Source organism: Chamaea fasciata, unplaced genomic scaffold, assembly GCF_029207755.1.
Source record: "Chamaea fasciata isolate MVZ Bird 193981 ecotype frontalis unplaced genomic scaffold, bChaFas1.0.hap1 SCAF_4, whole genome shotgun sequence".
NCBI lineage: Eukaryota > Metazoa > Chordata > Aves > Passeriformes > Sylviidae > Chamaea > Chamaea fasciata.
In genome coordinates this window covers 5,521,389-5,545,466 of record NW_027094089.1, presented here as the reverse complement: position 1 = coordinate 5,545,466, position 24,078 = coordinate 5,521,389, and the positions used below count along the sequence as shown (strand labels likewise).

Below are 24,078 nucleotides of genomic sequence, written 5' to 3'. Positions count from 1 at the left end.
GTGTACACTGATCTATAGCAAGAAGTTACATTTGCATGTTCTCTCTTTGGGTAATTTGTTGGTTACAAAAGCAACCTCTGAACTAAGGGAAGCAGTCAAAGCAGCAAGATATGAACCTCCACATGACAAAAGTTCTGTGTTATACTGTTATTGAAAATAGGACAAAGGCATAAGTTTCAATTTCTTTCCAACCTCTGTTACCAGGGTCCAAAATTATCCTCACGGAGCTGAGAAACCCAATAATAATAAAGCAGAAAAGGTTTGAGTGAATGAAGTTACCTCTGCAATACCTTTATTTTCATAACAGTGTAGTGGTTAGAAAGCAAAACAAATGAGAGGCTCCAAGTCAGAGATACAATTTAATAGGAAGAAAGGAAAAAAAATGCAATAATACAAAAGACCACTGACAGAGTCTGAATACAACCTGAGCAGGGTGATGGAAGCAGTCCAGATGAGGTGGTCTTCCTGAAGCAGTGATCCTGTAGAAAGGTCTGGTAGCTCTGGACCTCTGGGAATCCAGTGGGTGAGGGCTACTTTTACTGTCCCAAACCCCAGATTATATCCAGGTGAGAATGCTTGGTTCTTCCCCCTGGGCAGAGCATCTCACAATGGGATGATGAGTCATGCAGGGGGTTCTTGATGGCCCATTAAACAGAGATAGCTCCTAGAGGGAGTTTTCTATGAGTCATGCACCAAGGCATTTGATGAGCCAGAAGATAACCGAAGATAACCCAGAGGGACGACGCCTAGGAAAACACTGTTCCCCCTGGATTCAACAGTTCATGAAGATGGTGACAGAATACTTTGTGCACATCCTATACTACAACCCAGGACAAACCGAAAGCCTTTATCATGGGCACCTACTGCTCATACACCCTTTATTTTCCTCTGTCAATTATACAACACAAAAGAGATCACAGATTAAAGAAAACAGAAAATGCAAACGTATGCGCAGGTTTTTCTTCTCCATCACATACAAGCTAAACTATAGGCCCTGAAGTATAAACACTGGCTATCACTACTGTGATTTACATCTCATGGCCACAAAAATTTCAACAAAGCGCATTCATGTGTGGATTTTAGTATAGCAGTTTATAGGATCAAAAAATGGCTTGGGTTGGGAGAGATCTTAAAGATCATGTTGCTCCAACTCCACTGGAATGGCACCGTTCAGTAGGCCAGGTTGCTTAGTGCCCCATCCAACCTGACCTTGAACACTGACAGAGATATGACATCCACAAATTCTCTGGGCAACCTGTTCCAGTGTCCTATCACCCACAAAGTAAAGAATTTCTTCCTAATATCTAATCTATCTTCTCCCAGTTTAAAGCCATTAGTCTTTGCCACTATCACTACATGGCCTTTTCAAAAGTCCCTCACCAGCTCTCTTTGGGCCCCCTTTAGGTACTGGAAGATGCAGTAAGTCTCCCTGGAGCCTTCTCTTCTCCAAGCTGAAAAATCCCAACTCTCTCAGCTCATCTTTACAGGAGAGATGCTAGAGACCTCTGATCATCTTTCTACATATCTTGCCCTGGTTGTGTTCAAAGTAGACTGGATAAGGAAATTGTTGTCCTCCTACTTCTGCACTGACAGAAGTTACTTGTATACAAACAAAATTCTTCATATGAAAGTATTTCTATGACTGAAAGCTCTTTGCATTCTCTCACTCTTATATCCATCCTATACCAGCAGAACTAATCTGTGTATGCTTTCCTGAAGCAGAGAAGGAGTCTGCCTATTGTTTCTTTGCACAGACCTCAGTCTCATGCTGTCTGTTGAAAGGTGTAAACATAAAGCACTACACTCAACATGCACTGCCTGAGGTCTCTGTTTCTGTAGTAGTTTGAAGGCAAAACAAATGAGAGGCTCCAAGTCAGAGATACAATTTAATAGGAAAAAAAGGAAAGAAAGTAAAATAAAATAGATGCAATAATACAAAAGACCACTGACAGAGTCAGAATACAACCTGAGCCTAGTGATGGAAGCAGTCCAGATGAGGTGGTCTTCCTGAAGCAGTGATCCTGTAGAAAGGTCTGGTAGCTCGGGTCCTCTGGGAATCCAGTGGGTAAGCGCCCCTCTGGTGTTCAGGGTCTCAGCTTATATCCAGGCTGGAATGCTTGGTTTCTCCCTCTGGGCAGAGCATCTCAAAATGGGATGGTGAGTCATGTGATAAGGCCTGATGGGCCCACTAACAGGAGGTAGTCCAGGAGGGGGTTATCTGTGAGCTGTGTAGCAAAGGTGCTGATAGGCCCATTAACAGAAGATAAGCCAGAGTGGAGGAGGCAGGGAGCACTGCCTCACCTGGTTTCAACAGTTCATGAAGATGGTGATAGAATATACTTCAACCCAGGACATTATCCACCCCTTATTCTATTACCATCTACATCATCCCAAATCAATACCTTCCTTAAACTACACACACACACACACACATATATATATAATGAAAATCCACACACAGTTCTCACTTAAAATAAGGTCTCCTTGTGGTACACAGTGGGTTTCCCCATCCTTTTGCATCACCCACCAAGTGTAACCAGGTCCTTGAGCAAAGACAACCCCACGGATGGGTTTGCCCTGGCCCGAGATGGGATTAATCCAAACAGTCTTTCCTAACATACCTCTCATGTGTACCACAGGGACCCCATCTCCATCCACTGTATGCAAGGATTCAGATTGGGCAGGACCAGCTCGATTGATGGACCCTCGGGTATTGACTATCCAGGTGGCCTTTGCTAAGTTCTGTTCCCAATTTTTGAAGGTCCCTCCGCCAAGTGCCTTAAGGGTAGTTTTAAGCAGTCCATTGCAGCGTTCCACCTTCCCAGCAGCTGGTGCATGGTATGGGATATGGTATATCCATTCGATTCCGTGTTCTCTGGCCCAAGTGCTTATGAGGCCATTCTTGAAATGAGTCCCGTTGTCTGACTCAATTCTCTCAGGGGTGCCATGTCTCCACAGGACCTGCTTTTCCAGGCCCAAGATGGTGTTCCGGGCAGTAGCCTGAGGCACAGGGTAGGTCTCCAGCCATCCAGTGGTTGCTTCCACCATGGTGAGCACGTAGCGCTTGCCTTGGCAGGTTTGGGGAAGGGTGATGTAGTCAATTTGCCAGGCTTCCCCATACCTATACTTTGACCATCGTCCGCCATACCACAGAGGCTTCACTCGCCTGGCCTGTTTGATCGCAGCACAGGTCTCGCAGTCATGGATAGCCTGGGAGATGCTGTCCACAGTAATGTCCACTCCTCGGTCACGAGCCCATCGATATGTTGCATCTCTCCCTTGATGACCAGAGGCATCATGAGCCCAACAAGCTAGGAATAATTCTCCTTTGTGCTGCCAGTCTAGATCAACCTGTGATACTTTCACCTTGGCAGCTCGATCCACCTGCTCGTTGTTATGATGTTCTTCATTAGCCCGACTCTTGGGTACGTGCGCATCCACGTGTCGAACCTTCACGGTCAGCCTTTCTACTCGGGTGGCGATGTCCTGCCAAATCTCAGCAGCCCAGATGGGTTTCCCTCTGTGCTGCCAGTTGGCCTTTCTCCAGCGGTCCAGCCATCCCCACAGAGCATTAGCTACCATCCATGAGTCAGTGTAGAGATAGAGCCTTGGCCACTTCTCTCGTTCAGCAATATCCAAAGCCAGCTGGACAGCTTTAAGCTCTGCGACCTGACTTGATCCACCTTCTCCCTCGGTACCTTGTGCAACTCGTCGTGTGGGGCTCCATACAGCAGCTTTCCATTTTCGGTTAGCACCTACAATTCGGCAGGAACCGTCGGTGAAAAGGGCATATCGTCTCTCACTCTCCGGTAGCTCGTTATATGGTGGGGCTTCCTTGGCCCGTGTCACTTGCTCCTCCTCTTCTTCAGAGGATAATCCACAGGTCTCACCTTCAGGCCAGTTTGTTATAATTTCCAGAATCCCAGGGCGATTCAGGTTTCCAATACGGGCGCGCTGTGTGATCAGGGAGATCCATTTGCTCCACGTGGTGTCGGTGGCGTGATGTGTGGTAGGAACCTTTCCCTTGAACATCCACCCCAGCACCGGTAGTCGAGGTGCCAGAAGCAGCTGTGCTTCAGTACCAATCACCTCTGAGGCAGCCTGGACTCCTTCATAGGCGGCTAAGATTTCCTTCTCTGTGGGAGTGTAGTTGGCTTTGGATCCTCTGTAGCTTCGGCTCCAGAATCCCAGTGGTCGTCCCCGAGTCTCACCCGGCACCTTCTGCCAAAGGCTCCATGACAGGCCATGGCTCCCGGCTGCAGAGTAAAGCACATTCTTCACCTCTGATCCCGTCCTGACTGGGCCAAGGGCTACTGCATGAGCAATTTCCTGCTTGATCTGGGCGAAAGCTTGCTGCTGTTCTGGGCCCCAGTGGAAATCGTTCTTCTTGCAGGTAACCAGGTAGAGAGGGCTCACGATCTGGCTATACTCGGGAATGTGCATCCTCCAGAAGCCTATGGCACCTAGGAAAGCTTGTGTTTCCTTCTTGTTGGTCGGTGGAGACATTGCAGTGATCTTATTGATGACTTCAGTGGGAATCTGACGCCGTCCATCTTGCCACTTCACTCCCAGAAACTGGATCTCTCGAGCAGGTCCCTTGACTTTGCTCCTCTTGATGGCAAAGCCGGCCTTCAGGAGAATCTGAACGATCTTCTCTCCCTTCTCAAAGACTTCTGTTGCTGTGTTTCCCCACACGATAATGTCGTCAATGTATTGCAGCTGTTCTGGAGCCTCACCCTTTTCCAGTGCAGCCTGGATCAGTCCAGGGCAAATGGTGGGACTGTGCTTCCACCCCTGGGGCAGTTGGTTCCAGGTGTACTGCACGCCCCTCCAGGCGAAGGCAAACTGAGGCCTGCATTCTGCTGCCAGAGGAATGGAGAAAAAGGCATTTGCAATATCAATGGTCGCATACCATTTTGCTGCCTTGGATTCCAGCCCATACTGAAGCTCCAACATGTCTGGTACGGCAGCGCTCAGTGGTGGTGTGACTTCATTCAGGCCACGGTAATCCACTGTCAGTCTCCATTCTCCACTGGACTTACGCACGGGCCATATAGGGCTATTAAAGGGTGAACGAGCCTTGCTTACCATCCCTTGGCTCTCCAGCTCACGAATCATCTTATGGATGGGGACCACAGAGTCTCTGTCGGTGCGGTATTGCCGACGGTGCACTGTTGCTCTGGCGATCGGCACCTGTTCTTCTTCAACTTTCAGTAGTCCCACAGCAGAGGGGTCGTCTGAGAGTCCAGGCAAGGTACTTAGTTGTCTGATGCCTTCTGTCTCTAGAGTAGCTATGCCAAAAACCCAGCGGTATCCTTTTGGGTCTTTGAAATACCCATTTCTGAGATAGTCTATGCCCAAAATGCATGGGGCCTCTGGACCAGTCACAATGGGGTGTTTCTGCCATTCTTTCCCAGTTAGACTTACTTCAGCTTCCAGTACAGTCAGCTCCTGGGATCCTCCTGTCACCCCAGAAAGGGAAATGGGTTCCGCTCCCACATACCTTGATGGCATCAGAGTACACTGAGCACCGGTATCAACCAGAGCCGTATATCTTTGTGGGTCAGATGTTCCAGGCCGTTGGATCCACACAGTCCAGTAGATCCGACTGTCCCTTTCCTCTACCTGGCTAGAGGCAGGGCCCCCCTATTCCTGGTCATGGCATACATTGCTCTCTTCTTGTAAATATGTTTCTGAGGTTCCTTCAAAAGGATCAGTCATAACATCATTCCTGTACCGTCTGGAGTTCTGTGCACGAGAGACCGGAGCAACATTGATTCTAGATGGGGTCTTTGTGGTAGGTGTTTCTCTTTTCAGTTCACGTACCCGGGCTGCTAAGGAGGAGGTGGGTTTTCCATCCCACTTCCTCATGTCTCCTCCATGCTCTCGAAGAAAAGACCAGAGGTTACCTCGTGGTGTGTATCCTCTCTCCCTGGCTGGGGGAAGCCTGCTCCTGATGGCAGAGACTCTCATTGGCTCTGGTGGGATATGGTAAATTTCTTCCTTAAGTTCTTTTTTCAGTTTCTGATGGCCTTCTTCAATCAAGTTCCGGACTTGCTCAGCCAGTCTTGTTTCCACAGACGAGACATGGGTACGAACTGGGGCAGTGACAGTGTCCTCGTAAATTCTTAGTTTATTAGCCAAGACACCTACCCTGTCCTCACCTTCCCTCCATTGCAGTGTTGCCAGGTAACGTGAGTACATCTCTGGTCCAAGCCGTGCAAATCTCAGCCACATCCGTGATGGGCACTGGACACCATCTGGGTTTTTAGGAAATCTCTCATCTTCTGAAAAAATGATCTCCAACACAGCCAATTCCCTCAGGCAGAGGATACCTTGTTCTATTGTGTTCCATTTTCCTTGGTGCACTTGGAGGTCTTCTTTACAAAGGTATCTATCCTTCACACTTGTTAGCAGTCGCTGCCAGAGGCTGAGAGGTTCTTGGCTTTTCCCAATCCCCTGGTCAATGACCACATCCCGGGACAACGATCCCAGTTGCCTGGCCTCACTTCCATCCAGAATGGTGTCATTGCCTGCAGCGTCCCAGATGTGGAGCAGCCAGGTCAGGATGGACTCGTTGGTCTGGCGGGTGAATTCCCTTCGCAGGTCACGCAGCTCACCCAGAGATAGAGAGCCAGTGATGATTTCTGGCTCTGTCTCTTCTGCTGATTGTGAAGATCCTGCTGCACCCTCATCAGTCACTATGCGGACTGATTTGGTCCTTGATTTCTTCTTCTGAACGGGGGCAACTGCTACTGGTTTAGGCTGTTCCGGTTCAGTGATGGTTTGTGTGGAGATGCTGACGGCACCCTTAGTCCCTTTCTCCTCTGTGACAGTCTGCATAGATGTGGACACTGTTGCCTCACTTTTGGCTTCTTTCTCCTCTGTGACGGTCTGTGTAGATGAGGACACTGTTGCCTTGCCTTTGGTTCCTTTCGCCTCTGTGACACTCTGTGTAGACACTGATATTGTTGCTCTGCTTCTTTTTCCCTCTTCCTCCAGAACACGCTGTATCACACTAGGTAGTGTAAGCATGGTGCGGGCTGTGCAGAGAAGACAAAGCAGGACTAACAACAACATCATGCTGTCCTTGGCATCCAGAGGGTACTCCATATTTTCAAAAACTGCTGTGTCATGCCTGAAAAGTTGGAAAAAATTATTCTTCACCCCACCCCACAGGGGCTGGGTGAGATTGTTGAGGCCCCAGATGTAGCATCCTAGACCAGAACAAGAAAACAAAACTGGGTGTATATTCTGAATGATGTTCATTGCCTCGGAGTTTATCAAGCAATGGACATAATAGACCACTAAAGCAATTTTAGTACCATACCCTGGTCTACGCAGGAGCATTAAGACTGGCAGATAGTACCCCAGATGTGGAAACATATAGAGAGATAGATATAAGACACATGTAAGCATGTTGAGCATCATAGCGAACAGGTGTCTTCTTCAATACAAAATTGTAATTCTGACTTTTCTCAGTGCCTTGTGCCTCACGTTGGGCGCCAAAAATGTAGTAGTTTGAAGGCAAAACAAATGAGAGGCTCCAAGTCAGAGATACAATTTAATAGGAAAAAAAGGAAAGAAAGTAAAATAAAATAGATGCAATAATACAAAAGACCACTGACAGAGTCAGAATACAACCTGAGCCTAGTGATGGAAGCAGTCCAGATGAGGTGGTCTTCCTGAAGCAGTGATCCTGTAGAAAGGTCTGGTAGCTCGGGTCCTCTGGGAATCCAGTGGGTAAGCGCCCCTCTGGTGTTCAGGGTCTCAGCTTATATCCAGGCTGGAATGCTTGGTTTCTCCCTCTGGGCAGAGCATCTCAAAATGGGATGGTGAGTCATGTGATAAGGCCTGATGGGCCCACTAACAGGAGGTAGTCCAGGAGGGGGTTATCTGTGAGCTGTGTAGCAAAGGTGCTGATAGGCCCATTAACAGAAGATAAGCCAGAGTGGAGGAGGCAGGGAGCACTGCCTCACCTGGTTTCAACAGTCCATGAAGATGGTGATAGAATATACTTCAACCCAGGACAGTTTCTTATCCCACCATACAGAGGCCTGAATTTTTCTCACACTGATGACATAATTTCTTGCTACAAATATGTAAATACATCATTCATCAGGTTTATTCCTTTGTGATTTCTGTGTAATTGGTAAAAAATTATTTTTTAACATCTGGACTATCTTTGTGATTTCAAATGATCTACAGTCCTGCAAGACATTTTCTAGCTTAATCTCCAAATTTCACCATTAAGTATACTAATGCTCTCTGGATAGCTTGAAACACATTTGTTTTTCTCATTTTGCAGTTTGCTGTTATATAATTCTAACCAGGAATATACATATTTAATAAAAAGGGAAAAAATGCTGCATGATTCCACCCCCACACCAACATCCTGTGTCGGAAGAAATTTATTAGTATTTTTGAACATGAAGACATTCCATAAATACATTCCAAGTAGGCTTTTTGCAGAACACACCATTTTATCAGTGTTAAATTTGAGATACAAGTCCAAGGGCTGCTTTTGCAGCTCATTAAATCAATGCTATTTTGACAGTATGCTGCAGTAGGTGTGCTCCTCTATGAGAAAGCTTCACCACTACCTCCTTGCACTCTAACTTTGTCACATTCTCCCAATACAGCTTCCTGCTATCGCTTGGCACCATGCACCATTATTTCCACTGGCCTGTAATATTTTCAAAAATGCAATGATAATACTAAGACTGACTAAGGTCCACATATACTCTCCTGAGGTGTGTTTCTGGACAACATTTATAAAATAACTAGGAACAACTTTCAGTATCACAAGCAATGGTTCAAAAATAAGAGAAGCAAGTTGTTTCTGCAGTAATGTGTTTCCCGTACTTCCTGCATTACTATGGCCTTAGTGAAATTGCTTTGATGCTTGGTTGCTTGCAGAAGCTGGTTCTGTTTTGGTTTTGGTTGGGCTTTTTTTTTTTTTTTTTTTTTTTTTTTTTTTTTTTTTTTTTTTTTGTTGTTGTTCTTTGTGTTTTGTTTTGTTGGGTTTTTTTTTTTAATTAAAAAAGTGGAAGTACTTGTGTCACAAAATGGAGGACAAAACCTCCACCTCTGCTGCAGCAGCTTCAGAAGTAACCTCATAGAATAGGAACAGCAAAGCTAATCTTAAGGAAACAATAGCATACCACTTTGTTAGTAAATGCACATCTTGGTTTTTTGCATTACTTATTAAAAACATTAAGAGGTACAAATCCAGTGTTTTCTAGTCTGACAAAATTCAGCCCTCATTATTATTTGTAAAAGCTACTTCTATTATATATTTACATATATTTATTTAAATAAAAGCAGTATTTATTATCACATATATGATGCCTCTCTTACCCCCATTTTAGAGCATAAATAGTGAAAGCCCAAAGTATTTCACATCTCACACAGGAGCCATGCTACACAGATCTCTGTAAATGTCACCACAAGCAAGTATATTACCCAAATCTCAAGAGATAAGGAAAACACAAAGATAAACACAAGAAGTAGGAGAAGTAGGTTCACCACTCCAGAAAATTACCTTGCTACAGGCAAGTGAGTTACTGGCGCATCTTTATGCGGTGCAGAAAAGCCAGGGAAAAAAAAAAAGTGTGGTTCTGCAACAGACTAAAAAATGGAAGGTTTTCCATCCACCATCCTCAACCTGACACTCTCTCTCCCCTCTAAGATTTTTCACTGCTAAAACTTTTTACTGTCAAATGACATGCATGAGTTACCAGTAGTGCATAAACCTACAACAGGAACTTTGTCTATGAATGGTATTTAAGGAAACCCCCTCAGAAAGAAAGCTACAGCTCTCTAACATGAAACTTTTTTTAAACTATCTTGTCTTGAAATAGTAGTTTCTGAAGCTGCATTTAGCATAGACTCAAAAACAAAATCCTGGATTTAAGAAATGGATTTGAAAGAAGAGAAGGCCTCAGAGGTCGCATCTGCAATATGCTGTTGCTCCAGACAGGACTACCTGTACCACTCTTTATGAGAGGCTAGCAATAAGCACAGAGGAGATATCTTTTAAAAACTCAGAAAAGCAGCTCAGTTTCTTACAATCCCATATGAAAACAGTTTATTGTGAAGTTTTAACTCCACTTATCACAATTGCTTCAGGACCAGAGCATGCTTCTTGAAACACCATGACAAATAAGACTCTTGGTTTTTCCTTATTTTGGTTGTCAGGCTTAACCATCAGTGTTTGCAAAGATCTGGAGTACAGTTTTGCCCGCCTTTCTCAGTAACTAAGGAAATCTGAAATCTGCTTACTGGTTTCATGCCTGCACAGCAAAGCTCTATTAACGCTTCAACAGTACAACTGGAAAGAGTATTTTTCAATTTCAGTGTCTGAGTTGCACAAAAAGTACATTAGGAATTCTAACTTGCTTATAAGAAGCTTTCTTATAAGGCACTATGCATCTTACCAAAAACATCTAGATTTCCTTGTAGCAGTGGGACAAGTAGCAAGAGACAGAATCATTCATGTAGTTAATTCATGAAGTGTCACAGACACTTCTAGGCCAAGAAACCTGTAAAGTTTATACAATCAATACTACAGAATCATGCAAGATGCATTTGAGTTCTTTCAAGACCAAAATAAAACCGATGTGGGAGGAAAGTCACCATAATTCACACATTTTCCAATAAAACGCTGCTTGAAATTACCTCCTTAACAGCCATTCCCCCTGCCCCACAATGCAATTCAAGACAGAAAAAACTATACTGTAAGTATTCACAAATCTGTGGTCAATCACCTCAATTTTACTAGAAACAAACAGTAATTTTAAAATACCACTGTTTAGAGCAGACTTTTGAAAAAAGCATACACCTTTCATCTCTGTAAAAGCACTTTTTTAAGCCATTAGGCAGGCATATTGGGATGAAAAGAAATAAATAAAATATAAATCTTACCTGAGTTCTGAAAAGCCCTTCATAAGTAAGCTGAAGAATGCTTTTATACATGAGTATACAATTTGTACACATGTATATTATGTATTCCGTCTACATTATATGTTACTTACTATACCCATTAGTTATGTTATGATGATCATAAAATGATTTGGGTTGGAAACAGCCTTAAAGTTCAGCTATTTCTATGTCCCTATCAAGGTCAGGAACACCTTGCACTAGACTTATGGCACAATCATGAATCCTGTACATACATACACACACATACACAGATAAAGCCTATAAAATACAATTTGTTGCTAACATGCAGTGGTAAACTGAAAAACATTCTCAACTGAACATAATATCAGAACTGTGAAATGGACAAGTAATTTGTTCCCATGTAACTCTTATAACAAGAAAGACACATTTTTCCTGAATAGTAGTATCAAAAGCAATAGGACACTATAAAATAATGGCATAATGAAGATATTTTCTTACATGTATGTTCTTATCTGTTAATATCTGAAGTACAAAACATATCAAAGCAAATCTAATACTGTATTTTTTTAAATCATGGAATAATATGAAATATGAATCAGTGAGTAACACGTAACCTCTCTAATGCGTAGTTGATGTTGAAAACCTGTGGATTTTAATTGAGATAAATTGATTTTAACTTAGTCTTATACTGTATTCAAATTAAAATTTTATTGTGTGGCACTGCAACAGTGTTAGATCTGAGTCATTCCTGGCTTTCAAGTCTCTTTATCATATCAACTAAACAGACAAACTACTTTTCACTGCATTTTTGTATGACCTTGATTAGCCAAAATTGCTGCAAATTACTGGCATTCTTAAGCTGTATTGCTACACAAAAAGAAAAAATTTCCTGTCAATAGGAGGTACAGGAGCTGCAGTGCCAACCACATTTTGTGGGTCACATCCACATCAATCCAATTCTGGCTGAGCAGGAATGAGAATTTCTCTGCCCAGAAGAGATATCTGAAACCCAGATATGTAGGGATACAGCTTCCCATTGTACACTGAGTTTAAAGATGACCACGTGATGATTTTTGGTGTTAATTCAGCAGAACACAACACAATTAAGATTACTTTATCTCATACATACAATTCCCAGGATACTTAAGAGTATTCCTTGTAAATTGGCTTTTGCTACTGTTGTCACTCACCTTTGCTAGCTGCCATCAGTACAACAAAGTTAAAACTGGAACAAATGGTATTCTTTTTCTCTCTCTACATTTAATACCCACTGCATAGACCTAAAATGATGGTTCACTGTCTGAGCACTAAGTTAAAATATTTGCTTTCCCTGCAGAGAGCCTTATTCTCTGGAAGATAAGGTAAATGAACAGATGGAAGTATCACAAATGATGTGTTAACTTCCCAACATCACTGCTGGCTTTGCCAATTATTCCCTGAATACCAGATCTGATTCTCACTTATGTGCACACAGTGTTGCATGTCAAGAGAACATCTGTGGCAGAACAGAATATATTCCAATATTTTACAGGTACAAATAAAAGGTCACCTAATAGAATATGTCAGGAAGTACATGATCAAGGCCCAGTAGATAACACAGACATTTCACAAGTGAAATCTGACTCTGTGCTGCTGGAGTCTCTGAGAAACCCTACAGCAGAAGCAGGATCACAGCCTGCATTTTATCCTGTAAACCCTGTTTATCCATGTTTACCCTGCACAGAGACAGGCAACAGGCTTTGCTCTCCTGCAACACAGTGACAAACCACAGGAAACAAATAGGCGGAAATGGGCCTCAATCATGGGATCTTACCCTTCCCTGTACTCACTATACTGTGTTTCTGTTCTTCTGTTAGCCCTTAAAGGTACAGCACCTAGAACTAAATAAACAAATAAATAAATAATAATTAAAAAAATAATACAATTAAATAAGCATATTTAGTCCTTAAGAGTCTCTCACATAAAAGGCTGGACTTTTGGCATCCTCACTTCTGCCAAAGCGTGTTGCAGCAACTCAGTGGGTCTTAGAGGGTTAGCCCTGATTTTTCTCTTCAAATTCCAGGTTTTAAGGGACAGCTTGTTGCAGAGGATTAACCATCTAAGTGCAAGCTTTTAATAAAAAGGAAAAACTTTTTCCCAGACCTTACGTACTGCACTTCGTGAAATGTTTTTACCTCCAGTGCCTTATAAAACAAATCTACACAACCAGAACTGAGGCTACAAGAACTAGCTGCATCTTGCTGAACTTCTCATTTCCACTTAACAGCTAGTTTCAATTCTTCAACAAAATGCAAAGTTTTATTTTGTGCTCTATAAAAATTGTGTTTGAAAATTTACATTTAATTTTAATGGTTGTCCTGGGGTGACTTTGTAATCCTGGTACCCTCGATTGTCTTTTCTTTTTATGCTGGATATTGAGCTCTGCACCTTTAAGACTGGTTCTGAGAATGAAGCAGGGGAAAAGAGGCAGCATGCAACTTGTTCTCAGAAACTGCACTTGTTCGCATTCCTTCTCATGGACTGTGTCTGCAGCACAGACAGCAACAGAGAGCTCTCCTTTGCTTTTTAGTTAGTTTTTAGCTAGCTGAGGCAGAGAAGTTCCCTGAATGGTTTTGTTTTGTTTTTTTTTTCTTTTTCTTAAAACTGTTCAATCCTGTTCTGGACTGAAAAACCCAGAAAAACACCTGGACCTCACACCTGTGGCCCATTGGGGCCCAGGATGGCCTTTTCCAGCACAGGAAGGACTGATAAGAGACTGGGTGAACTGAGCTACAATCCATGGCAAGGACTTTCTCAATTTTGCCATCTCTCTTCAGGATGGTGAGAGGTTTTATGGTTTAATAGTATTCATTTTTTATGCTTGTGAACATTTTTCTTGTTGAATAAACAGTTTTTTCCACTTTTCTCTATGAAAATTTTTTCCCAGACCAATTTTTCTCCCAGCTGGGAGAAGGGCCACTTGAATTTGCTTTCTAGAGAGACCCCATTTGTAAGTTTCCTCCCAAATTTGCCCTAACCCGGGACAATGGTGAAGACACTATGTTCAGCAAACCTCATAAAAGCTTTAAGAAAACCACTAAAGATTTTATTCCTCATCCTTTCAAGTCTGGGGATGCTCCTGCAAATCCCAACCTTCAGTATATTAAAGATACACTATCATTCTCACTTTGTAGATTCATACCACACAATATTTCTCAGAGTTTGCAAGACCCATTCTATATATCACTTACAGCTGATAGGTGGAAGTAACAGATTCACAGAGTCAAGTTTATACTGAATATTTCTGAGGTCCCACAGAAAGACTCTGAACATCCATCCCCCTGTATCAACAGCTGCTGCTCATTTCAATTAGCCAAAACACCTAAGTCGAACTCCGTTCCCTTCCAACATTTTCAGCCGAACTTTTGCTGCTTTTAAATGCAATAATTTCCACTGTATCAAATGCACTCGGCATAAAAAGATAAACAATACTAAGAGCACTGCAAGCAAACATCCAAGTATTTAATGTGGTTGCTACTTTAACAAAGTTTAAATTCAAAAAGTTACTAAATTCCAGCCGGACATTTGAAACTAGGATCCCTAGAGATTATTGCAAATGCGAAAATTAAGTCTCATTTTTTACTAAACCGAGTTACTTACTCTGTCAAGCTACTTCATAAAAACATGTATTTCTAGCAGATTTTATGTCATTTGTGATGCTTTAGCAGTAGCACAATATTAGTGTTGCAAACACTGAGAAAAATGTTTACATCTCAACAAACAAGTTAAATCCCTGAAAGAAATTTATGTTCCTGTAATTACACCTCAAGTTTGAAGTTAAACTTTTTCTGCTTTGAAGATCTATGTAAAAATCAAGAAATTGTTCAGTATCATCCAACAAAAATATCCTAAAGCATTTTTTGTTTTTAATTCAACATTTATGAACTACACTTCTCGTCATGCACTTTACCACCATTTATTTGCAGGTAAACCACATTCTCCTTCAGCAGGTAAACATTAATGTAATGCTGTGACAAAAAAAAAAAAAAAAAAAAAAAAAAACCAAACAAAAACAAACAAACAAAACAACAAAAACCCACAAAAAAACCCAAACAAAAAACCCAACCAAAAAATACCCAAAAAACCCCACCAAAAAGCCCCCAAACAAACAAACTAAAAAATAAACAAAAATTCCCTAAAAAACCCAGAACATAAAACCCCCCAGCCAAAAAAATCCAAAAACCTCCAAAAAACCAACAAGTCAAAGCCAAGCAAAAAATTTATAACTTACCTCCTACCACAGTCTGATATTATCTAAGTTCATCTAAAATTGTCACTGGCATTTTAACCTCCAATTTAACCATACTAAAAGACAACGTACTTGTGTGCTTTCATACTTGCCATAGGTAATGATGCTATCCTGATACTCCACATTAAGTCAGAAATGTCCTGAACATCAAGACTGGGGGAATTTTGGATCATATTTGTTAACTACATAAATTCAATTCAAAGTTTGATAATACATGTATGAACAACATATGAACAGACCAGATAATTTCAGATGAAAATGAACTGAATATGGTTATTTTAGACTGAAGCTCCTCCTTGAACTCCAAACAACTACATGAAAGTCCCCCAGGTTTTGGAAAAAATATAAGCCGCTTGACACTGCTGTGTCCAAATTAGCCACCAATACCAATTAGTACAGTGGGGTTTTTTCCTACAATTCACACTACCTCAACTTAATAAAAAAGATGTTTGCTTCATAATAACTTTTTTGTTCAAAGAGAACTTTAAATTACTCAAATACAACCTGATGTGAGAAGAATGAAACATACAAAGCTACACTCCTCTTTATAGTGTCATATCACAGCCAAAGAGAACAGACAGTCCTTCAGTCACAGGTGACTTTCACTACTTTTTAAAGTTTAACATAGACCCAAACTACGGATATGCATCAATTCTCTGTGGTACCACATAACATGTCCCCCAGACACCAAGCTCCTCACCATCAGTCACATTGCAATGATGCCTGCCTTCTGCCAGCTGTGCCTGGGGCACAGCTGCCCACACCACTGTGCACAAGGCTGATTTAGGACACTGGCAAGACTGCCATTGGGAAAACCACTAGTGAGGGCCAGAGGGGTCCTTCCCACATAACAAACATGCACAGAAGTACGGAAAAGGCATGACCAGGTAGAAGACCCATTTCAGCCTTTGTATGAGGGCACACACCTATGCTCAGCAGAGTTCCCCTTGTTTGTCCAAAGAACACCTAGGTACAGATATCACCACTTCAGCTCCTACAGGTCTCAGAGGGACAGAGTGTAGATGAGAATAAGCCTGTGCAGCAAACTAACAAATGAAGGACCAACAGTAGGATCACACAAAAGGGTCTCCATCAGGTTTCAAATTTCTGTTGTCGCAGATTGTCACTTCATACCAAGTTTGGAATCATGATCCAAGTGGTGATGTCTAAAATCACAAGCCAAACAATATTAAGATGATAAAAAGCAGTTACCTTTAATGAAAGTCCTTCATGGTGCAAATGTGGTGAAATGCACATGTAATACAGGACCCTGGCAATTTTATAAGTTTAAACCTAACCCTAAACCAGTTAGGGGAATTGTTAATTCCCTTCACTTTTGGTTTTTCCCTTACTTAAGATCCCTCCACCTCCCCAGCTACTAACCACACATTTATTATGTCTTTGATACATGGAGAAAATGAGATATCCTTGGTTCACCATAGAAGCAAGACTAAATAAGATTCCAGGAAGGTTAGTTTATTGTTCTAAAATCTAAGTGAAGGGGTAGGACAGTTTGTTAAGGAGCTATATAACTGTATAATAGTAGTCTACAGAGATATGAATACATGGAAAATGTATGAAAAACAAAAATCTCTTTGGCATCACTGGTAAGATGCAAAGGGCAATTTTGAATTGCAGATAGTTTGTGCAGTGTATATGCACAAAGCATAAGGAGTCAAGATGAGTGATGAACATAACTGCATTTAGTAATCATGCAGATGTTCATGGCTGCTTACTAGTTAATAATTGACCTTCACATATAGTCAAATAGCTGTTAAAAATTATCATTTTTACATCACAGGTAAATAAATTCAAGCACCAAAAAATATGAGGTACGATATTCCTATGATGCACAACTACGTTGGGGCAGCACCAGTCACAGTTTGATCATAAAAGGAATTAAACTCCAGCATTCTTTCTTGATCAAGTTCAAAGAAGAGTTCCACAGAATATAATTACTATAAGAAACCTTACACAATATTTCCTCTGGAGAAACTATAGTAAAGAGGGTATTGCTCTCAGATGATCAGTTTGATATGTGAATTCTCCACTGAGTAGAGCTCCTGTCACTTCTGTGACATAAAGCACACAAAACAGAGGCTGCGTAGGTTCAAACACTTATCAAAAGTAGGAAAAGACTTACAAACTCAGAAGTCAGTAATATGCAAGACATATTCTGTTTGGGCTTTAGTAAAACAGACTTCAGGTCCCAAAGAAATACAGCTAAATCCAGACGCTGGAGCTTCCAGAGACTGAGCATATGATGGCTCTTGTTTCCATTTTAAACAACATTTTTGATTACTTATATAGTAAGAAAATACTGCTACTGTACATTGCTGAAACAAAGAGATAACAGCCTCCTTTCTTCATGTTGCACTGTGTATTTGTCTTACAATACCATCAGCCTCTCACAGCAAGCAGAATATCTTTTAAAATTAGGAGTGAGACAGCACATGTCACAGCTTCCCCTTTAGAAACAAGCCTATAAAGAAAAGTCAGAATGCTGATCAGCAAAGCAATCATTTATTGACTTACTGGGTTGATACTGAAAAGAGGAAGTGAATTGATCAGTTCAGCTGCTAGCAGAATGCAATGATCTCAAGCTGGGAACCAGTAACTCTGAAGAGTAGTTTCAAATATGTTTCTTCTTTTATCCCAAAGCTTTGTATGCTCACTTTTGTTAATAACTACACAACAGGAAGGCCTGTGCTCACATAATTATAACAATAATAACAACCAGGTCTGCTCAGGTAAGAAGGAAAAAATGAAGGAAACGCCTTCAGTGCAGGCTGTATGGGCTGTAAATGACTCAAAGTATTCAACTGCTGCTCAAAGCTTCCAATTTTGCTACTCTGCTGCAGTGAGGTAGTCAAATAACACAAGACAGTGCTAAGATGGGGTCTGTCTGTTAGCAGTAACACTTCAGACTCCAGCATAAGTGTATGAAAAACAGAACTAAAGTCACACCTAGATAGACACCAACACACAACAAAACCTGGTATGTTCTCTAGCAGGATAGAAACCTAGAGAAAGAGAAGCAACCTTGTAAACACTAAACAAAGGCTTGGGACAGCCAAACAAAACACCCAGTCCTGCTAGACACTCGCATGTTTCGTGGCTATTTTGCATGAGAACACCACACTGCACTGAATCTGCTCTTTCATATGCAGACAATTAAAATATTTCTCCATGGACAGGTCAAAATTTGTGCCCTGTGTTCTACATAATTCCCAACAGAGAGCCTGGGACTGAGCAGCGATGCTGATTTACAGTACTCCAAGTCTTAATTAAAGCTTTGCAGGCTAACAAGTAGGACACTCCTCCTACTGGTTTTTTTGGTGGTGTTTTGTTTTGTTTTTTTTTCAAAAACTTATTCTTAAGACTTTGATTAAGAAATACATTTCAGATGAGAAGCAGTATGTCAACCATCTTAACCTAAATATTTGTAGTTATAAAATTCTCATTCCTTGGACCTGGTTTTGAAAATATATTTTAAAAAAATGTTCAACAGTGGACATTTTAGCAGGTATTATATAGTGATACAAAAGTAATTTGGCATTCACATTGTCAGTTAAGACCTTCTTCTGATTGGCTGGATTGTTTTATTGAAGAGGTCTCAAACTCCTCCTTCACATTATCAACACTAAAACTTTGCACTGTTTTGTCTAGTTATATCAGAATATTAGAAGATATAGAGAAAATAAAATTCAGTGACAGTGGTGTGAGCCCATAACTAGTGACAGTACAAAACCAATTCAAATGCAAATCACACTTAGAGAAGGAATGGTCCAGACTGTACCTAGCACTGAATGGCAGGATGTCCAGCAGAGAAGACATGAAGACCATGTTCCCAATTCCTGCTTGCTACTGCCAGGAAAGACTTAAGAAAGCATTCCAATGCAGTTAACTTGTGTGGAGTTTGCTATTAAGCAATATAGAGCTTTAATCAATAAAACATATACCCAACTGCTCATCAGTGTGCTCCTAAATACACATTTAATTTTGCCTGATCACTGAAGTTTGCCTTTTATATTCTACAATATATAAATTTCAAATTTGGCATCACATAACTACAAGTAGGAGAATCAGTATCATTTAGGTTGGAAAAGACACTTCAGGTCACTGAGTCCAGCTGTTAACCTGACAGTGCCAGGTCCACCACTGATCTGTGTCTATACATCTTTTGAACGCATCCAGGCATGATGACTCAACTACTCCCCTGGACACTCTTCTCCAACATCTGACCACCCTTCCAGAGAAGAAATTTTCCCTAATACCTTATCTAAATCTCCCTTAGGACAGCTTAAAGCCTTTTGCTCTTGCCCAATTGCTTATAACCTGGGAGAATAGAATGGCCCCCACTTAGCTACACCCTCCTTTCAGCCTCCTTTGCACTCCCCTTATCTTCCTTTTCTCCAGGCTAAACAACTCCAGCTCTCTCAGCCACTCCTCACAGGACCTGTGCTCCAGACACTTCCCCACCTCTATTCCCCTTCTCTGGATATGCTCCAGCACCTCAATGTCTATCCTGCAGTGAGGGGCCCAGAATCGAGCACAGGATTTGAGGTGTGGCCTCACCAGTGCTGAGTGCAGGGGGACAATCCCTGCCCTGCTCCTGCTGGCCACACTATTGCTAATAGAGGCCAGGATGCCAGTGGCCTTCTTGGCCACCCAGACACACACTGGCTCATGTTCAGCCACTGCCACAGCACTCCCAGCTCCTTTTCTGTTGGAACCCTTTCCAGCCACTCTGCACCAGCCTGTAGCGTTGATGGAGTTGTTGTGACCCAACTGCAGGACCTGGTATGGCATGTTGAACCTCATACCCCTGGCCTTGCCCATCAGTCCAGCCTGTCCAGATCCCTCTGTAGAGCCTTTCTACCCTCAAGCAGATGAACATTCCCACCCAACTTGGTATTGCCTGCAAACTTACTGAGGGTATACTCAATCCTCTCGTCCAGATCACCAATAAGAATCTTAAAGATTTACTAAGCCCTGGGAAACATCTCTTGTGACCAGCCACCAGCTGGATATAATTGCATTTACCAGCACTCTCTGAGCCTGACCATCAAGCCAGTTGTTTTAACCAGTAGAAAGGGCAGCTGGACAAGCCATGGGTTGTCAACTTCTTCAGGAGAATGCCGTGGGAGACAGTATCAAAGGTTTCAGTAAAGTCCAGGTAGCCTACATCCACAGCCTTTCCCTTATCCACTAAGCAGGTCACCTTCTCACAGAAGAAAAAGCAATTATGCTGCAACACCAAGTATATATACATTTTTCAATCACTGTGTAAGACAAATCTTGCAGCAGGCTCTCAGCAATTGCCAGACAGCACTGTATTGTGCAGAGTGCTGAAAAGCGCATAGAAGCTGTGCCAGCACTTATCTACTCTTAAACCAAACACGAACTGGGGGGATGGGGGAGGTAGTGCCTTGTAACCCAAGGAAAGGTTGTTACCAGTTTCTACAAGAAAGTAGTCAAGAATGTCAAGGCACCTAATGTACCTTGGTTACACAGAATATAAACACACTGATCAGGCACAGTACCTTCAGAACTGGAAGAATCGGTAAGCACATTTTCAACAGTACATGGAGCACATTACATGACCACAGAGAAAGTAGTTTTTATAGTTTCTAACTGGTGTTAGAAACTATAGTTTCTAACCCGTTCTACTGGTGTCAAAAGTAAAAAAAAATGAACCCTTTTGCTCCCTACAGGCTAGATGAGAGAGAAATCAACACCATTCCACAAACACACCATTACAGTCGAACATGGGAGCAAATGCTTATTCTTAGGAATATGTTTCAATTTTTCCAATATCAAGAATATCCAAATATATAACTAAAGACAGCCTTTAATTAGCACCCAATGAACTTTGAGAAAGAAACCTCCTGCTGCTTTTAATGGCTTAAGGATCAGTTCCTAGACTTAGAACATGATTTTTCAACTCCGTGTTCTATCTAATTACAGAAAGGGAAGAATCAAGGAAATAGAAGTAATACAGTATAATAAAAATAATTAAGAGGAACATTTTTACAATCTTGTTTTATTTTCTCCCAATAAATTAATTATTAGACACTGATCTTAAAGAGCAAAAGATATTTGAATAATAGTGTTACATTTTGGGGTTTCTGGATCAGTTTTGAAATAGCTATAAGGAAAAAACCCAATAATTTATGGATAGGGAAAAATATTTGGGTGGAGAAAGATGTGACAAATTAGGTAATACTTATGTTTTGGAGGAGTGAGAGTAACAACTACATTAGGCATTCATCAGAACATATATTCTCCGCTTTGAAGATGAAAGAATTTTGAGGCACAATTTAGTGAACTTCATTATAATGTATCTCTACCCTAATAAACCGTGAGATAAGCATCCTATAAATTTACTTTACTACATAAAAAACCCCAGTGGGTGCTACAATACACATTCATAAATTTCAGAACTGCCAATGCTCCTTATATTAGGTTCATTTTAAGAAGGATTTCTGTGGTTTTAACATTGACCTAAGCCCTCTTCACCTGATATTACCCAAACGTTAGCGTAAAATCATCTAAATAAATACATGACTCTCTAACAAAATAGAAGGAACAAACCCACTGTTTCTTCACCTTAAGCAGTATCCTTTCAGAAGCAACACGAAACGAGTATGTTTACATTTCCTTAGGGAGTGATAACGACACCAAGTTTTCCTAAAGCAACAGTATGTACCATAGCTTAGCTTATAAAAGGCAACATTAAAGAGAAAAGAGGGGGGCAGAGGATAATCCAACAACCTCTGATCACCTAGGCAAGGTATTGGAGAGATTGCTACTTCGCAGAAGTCACTTTATGGTACTAACACGTAAGTTTGCTATTTAAAGACTTTCCTGCTATCGGACTCTATTCAGCAAAATCAGCGTCTTGGGTAGAAACGTCTTCATCCAGCCCCGCTCTCCCTGCAGCGCCCAGCCGGATTTCCACGGGGATGGGCTGGGTGCACCTGGAAAAGCTCGTTTTAGCTGCAGCAGAGTTCAATCCCGGAATGGCCAGCGCCTCAGGCTACCTCCCACAATTCCCCCACATGTTGTTGGAGTGTTCTTTTCCTTAAAGTGCATCAGTCCCACAATTAAGAGACTTAAAAATCCGTGGAGGTTCACAGAAAAACCTCCCCCCTCCCAAAAAAAAGACAGACAGACCCCCCCACACACACACACACGCACACATACACAGCATGGGAACGAGGCACTTTTTCGGCTGGTCCTTCAGGCCTCGGGTGTCGGTGGGGCTCCCGGGGGGACAGGGACCCACCGACCCCGGCGCGGCTCAGCCCTTGCACCAGCCCGGCTCGGGGGCCCTGCTGGCCTCCGCCCTGCGCCGCCCGCCTTCCCCGCCAGCCCTCCTCGCTGCGGCCGACCTGAACAGCACTAAAATCATAATCAGACAAACCCGGAGAGCCCGCGTCGCAGTCCCCGGGCACGCCGCGACCGCCCGCCTGCCCGCAGCAGGGGACACCCGGTGGGCAAGGGCAGGGTAAGCTCCGCGCTGTCCGCAGCCAGACCGCGACCGGGACCGCTCCTGCCGCCGGCGCCCCGCCGAGCACCCCGAGGCCGGAGAGGGGCACCGCCGCTCCGCCCCCGGCGCTCCCGGCCGACACTGCCCCGCTCCCTCACCTCCAGAGGCAGATGACGGCGGGAGGCGGTGTCGAGGGACGGCTCCTCCCGCTAGCGGCTCCTCCCTCCCGCCCGTCCCGGGGGCGAGGAGCCTGGACCGGTCGGTGGGCGAGCTCTGCCCGCCCGTACTCGCGGCCGCTTCCCGTTGCCCTGCGGATGAGGGTGTTCTCGGAGCTTGTTTGCTGACGGGCCGGTGTGCAGCTGGGCTCGGTGGTCCCGGGTCCGCAGGGGACACGTCTGCCAGGGGGTGTGCCGGGCTGCGTGCCGCCCTGAGGCCGTGCGAGGCCGTGGTGGTGCATGATGAGTGACGACACCTGTTGGCCCGTTTGTGACAGAGGGGCTGTGGCTCCACTGCTCACACTAAAAAAATTCTTCCCAGCCAAATTTCCGCTCTTTCAATTTGTACCCATTACTCTTCATCTTATCTCTCTTCCTGGCAGAGTTCATCTCCGCTTCCCTGTAGGCCTCCTTCAGATCTGCTGGAAGGTTGCTGTGAGGCTTCCATGCAACCTTCTCTCCTGCAGGCTGATCACCTCCAGCTTTCTCAGCCTGTCTTAGCCCCTGTTCCCAACCCCTGTTCAGGGCTGAGCCGGTCGGCCTGGATCTTCCTTGCCTCTCATTTTGTTTTTCCGTATTTGTCACATATGATCTCTGAATTCTGTTTCTCTGCCAGCTACCAGCACACATGCTTCCTGAGCAGGGCCACAAAAGAATAGCCACTGGCATCGTCCACCTGGTCGTTACCGTCCATGCTGAGAAGGCAAAAAATCCAGATTGTTAATTCCCCCAACATGTACTTTCCATGTTTAAATTTCTTAGGCGTCAGGAAAAAATTGAGGGGGAAGAATTGAGGAGGGGGACAGTGAGGAAGGCTATAAATCTGTGTAAATGAATGACTGTGGGAAGGAAGCTGTGAGAAAAAATGTGCAAAGATTTCCTGCTGATGGAAAAGACAGGTTACTGGGACTTCATCTGCAATGCTGCTGCATGGAAGAGAATGTCTCTCCCACAGGGCCCTGGGCTCTTCCCAGGGAGCAGAATGCTGAGGCTGAATTCCTGCTGTGTGAAGCAAGGCTGCACAGTTGACTGCCTGCTGCTGCTTGAGAGTGGTTAGGAACCCTAAGCTGCTCAAGACCTTTTTGTTTCTGGTAGAATAGACTACTCCCAAGGTACACAACATGAGTGCATAATAGCTCTGCATTTATAGCTCTAATTGCTGATATCGGGCAGGC

General features: G+C 43.0%; 2 protein-coding genes across 2 annotated transcripts in view; both read right to left on the bottom strand.

Moving 5' to 3' along the window:
- Nucleotides 1-22,640, bottom strand: part of PIP5K1B (phosphatidylinositol-4-phosphate 5-kinase type 1 beta) — a 107,338-nt gene extending 84,698 nt beyond the window's left edge. The window contains exon 1 of the mRNA XM_066180775.1: nt 22,623-22,640. The gene's annotated coding sequence lies outside the window, so the exon portion shown is untranslated. The remainder of the gene's footprint in view (nt 1-22,622) is intronic.
- LOC136288771 (uncharacterized) lies at nt 471-4,291 on the bottom strand. Its single transcript, XM_066182280.1, has 2 exons — nt 1,967-4,291; nt 471-664 (listed from the first exon to the last, which is right to left on the bottom strand). Exon 1 carries the CDS (start codon nt 4,030-4,032, stop codon nt 2,413-2,415), a length of 1,620 nt encoding a protein of 539 aa, XP_066038377.1. The 5' UTR covers nt 4,033-4,291; the 3' UTR covers nt 471-664; nt 1,967-2,412.
- Nucleotides 22,641-24,078: the final 1,438 nt, after the last annotated feature.